Source organism: Humulus lupulus, chromosome 2 (genome assembly GCF_963169125.1).
Source record: "Humulus lupulus chromosome 2, drHumLupu1.1, whole genome shotgun sequence".
NCBI lineage: Eukaryota > Viridiplantae > Streptophyta > Magnoliopsida > Rosales > Cannabaceae > Humulus > Humulus lupulus.
Genome location: NC_084794.1, coordinates 60,270,771 through 60,273,231, shown reverse-complemented (window position 1 = coordinate 60,273,231; position 2,461 = coordinate 60,270,771). Strand labels below are relative to the sequence as shown.

Below are 2,461 nucleotides of genomic sequence, written 5' to 3'. Positions count from 1 at the left end.
GCTCACCCATCCCCAACAAAGATCTCTTCTTGTACCTGTTTGTTTCCCACTTTGTCGTGAGTTCTGTACTCTTTCGAGAAGACGAAGGCCAGCAAAAGCCAGTGTTCTACAGCAGTAAGATGTTGCTAGATGCCGAAACACGCTACAACATGATGGAAAAATTGGTCCTCGCGTTAATCACAGCAAAGAAGAAACTTCGACAGTATTTTGAAGGCCACACCATTATCGTGTACACGGACTACCCACTAAAGCAGATCCTGAACAAGCCCAACCTCTCAGGCAGAATGTCCAAATGGGAAATTGACCTTGGGACATATGATGTACGGTTCTCACCACGAAAAGCAAAGAAAGGCCAAGTACTAGCTTATTTTCTGGTCGAGATACAATCTTTCACACCCGAGACCGCACCTAAACTACTGAACTCCGAAGAAGAATGAATGTGGACAATGCACACAAATGGAGCCTCCAATTCCCAAGGAGCTGGGATCAGCGTTGTATTGGAGGCACCCTCTGGATTACAAGTTGAGGCGATCATACGGTTGGAGCAACATGCCACAAATAATGAAGCCAAATACGAAGCTCTGATCTACGGTCTAGAATTGACACGAAGCATGGGCATCAGACGACTGAGAATCAGAGGGGATTTGAAGCTAATGATAGAGCAGGTGGCCGGCAACTTTGACACCAAGGCACCCCATCTGACCAACCTGTTGGAAAACGTATCTGCATTAAAGTCACAATTCCAGCAATTTGAGATTGTACAAATACCGAGGGAACTGAATCAGAGGGTCGATGCCCTCACAAAGCAAGCCTCTGTGGGAGAATGTTCTCGACACTCAGCAATTTCTACAAATCGTACTCCAGAAGTTGTGACAATTTTTTCCATCTCGCCAGAACCAGAATGTTGGATGGATCCAATTATCCGCTACCTGACCAAGTCTAAACTACCATCCAATGCGAAAGACGCAAAGCTTCTGCGCCTTAAAGCCCAACGCTACTCCATTATCCATGGAACGTTGTACCGCAGATCCTTTAACGGGCCATATCTTCGATGCTTACGTCCCTCAAAAGCTAAAAAATTATTAGAGGAGATCCACAAAGGAGCATGTGGGAAACACACAGGGGGACGAAGCTTGGCACACAAAGCACTCACAGTAGGATATTACTGGCAATACATGATGACAGAAGTGCGCGACTATGCGAAGAAATGTGACAGATGCCAGCGATTTGCACCTACCATCCATCAACCCGCTCAAATCCTACATTCCACTATCGCCCCTTGGCCCTTTGCAAAGTGGGGGTTGGACGTGGTTGGAGAATTTCCCAGAGTCACTGGAGGAAAACGGTACACCTTGTTAGCTACTAAATACTTCACTAAATGGGTCGTAGCAGAGGCCTACGTCACAGTCAGCAAAACAGACACCATGAGCTTTATATGGAAACACATCATCTGTGACAGTCAGTATCCCGTGATCCGTGGGGGGAAAGACCGGGTAAAGCTGTGCAATCCCACACCGTCTGGGGAAGGTCAAGTGCGATGATTCTAAGACTGTGTAGGTATGGGACTACACAGTTGAAGAGGGCTTAAATAGATTGATGGGTACTACCTATATCAACAAGATGCATCTTCTTTTCGGTAGCCCCATCACTTGAGAACTCCAAAGTTAGCGTGCTTGACCTGGAGTAATCTCAAGATGGGTGACCTCCTGGGAAGTTTTCCCAGGAAGTGTGCGAGTGAGGACAAAGCACGCTGGAAAGACTCATGTTGGTTTGTAGGGTCAGTCGTCATTCCAGATAGCAGCCATAGTGACGTGGGGCGTTACATCATCTGCCAATTTGGGATCCCATGGGAAATAGTCGTAGATAACGGAACCCCATTCCAAAATTCCAAAGTATAAGAACTGTACGACACCTACAAAATAAAGATAAGTTTTGCTTATGTCACCTATCCCCAAGGCAAGGGCCAAGCAGAGGCTTCTAACAAGGTCATTTTTGCCAACATCAGGAAAAACTTGGAAGATAAAAAAGGTGCATGGGGAGACGAGTTACCAAAGGTACTATGGGCATACAGAATGACGAAACGAACCTCTACAGGCAAGTCTCCCTACGCCATGGTGTATGGAACATAAGCAATCATCCCTATAGAGGTTGGCCTACCTACACTTCGGACGGAAATCGCTTCTGATCTGACCATGAACAACGTACAGCTGACACACAACCTCAACCTCCTGGATGAGTTACGCGCGATAGCACAGATAAGACACAAGAAATATCAAAAGGTAGCAGAATGTTATTACAATAAGAGGGTCAACTCACGCATCTTTAAGAAAGGAGATTGGGTCCTGTGTAAAGCCACTGGCAATACAAAGAAGCTGGAGCCAAACTGGGACGGACCCTTCGAAGTAACAGAAGCACTAGGGCGAAGGTCTTACACTCTCAAAAATATACACAGTGGCAAAAA

General features: G+C 46.2%; 1 protein-coding gene across 1 annotated transcript; it reads left to right on the top strand.

The window, feature by feature from the left end:
- The first annotated feature begins 446 nt into the window (after positions 1-446).
- On the top strand, positions 447-2,129 carry LOC133814324 (uncharacterized). The gene is made up of 2 exons (XM_062247300.1): positions 447-1,458; positions 1,957-2,129. The coding sequence occupies exons 1-2, from the start codon at positions 447-449 to the stop codon at positions 2,127-2,129; spliced, it is 1,185 nt and encodes a 394-aa protein (XP_062103284.1).
- Positions 2,130-2,461: the final 332 nt, after the last annotated feature.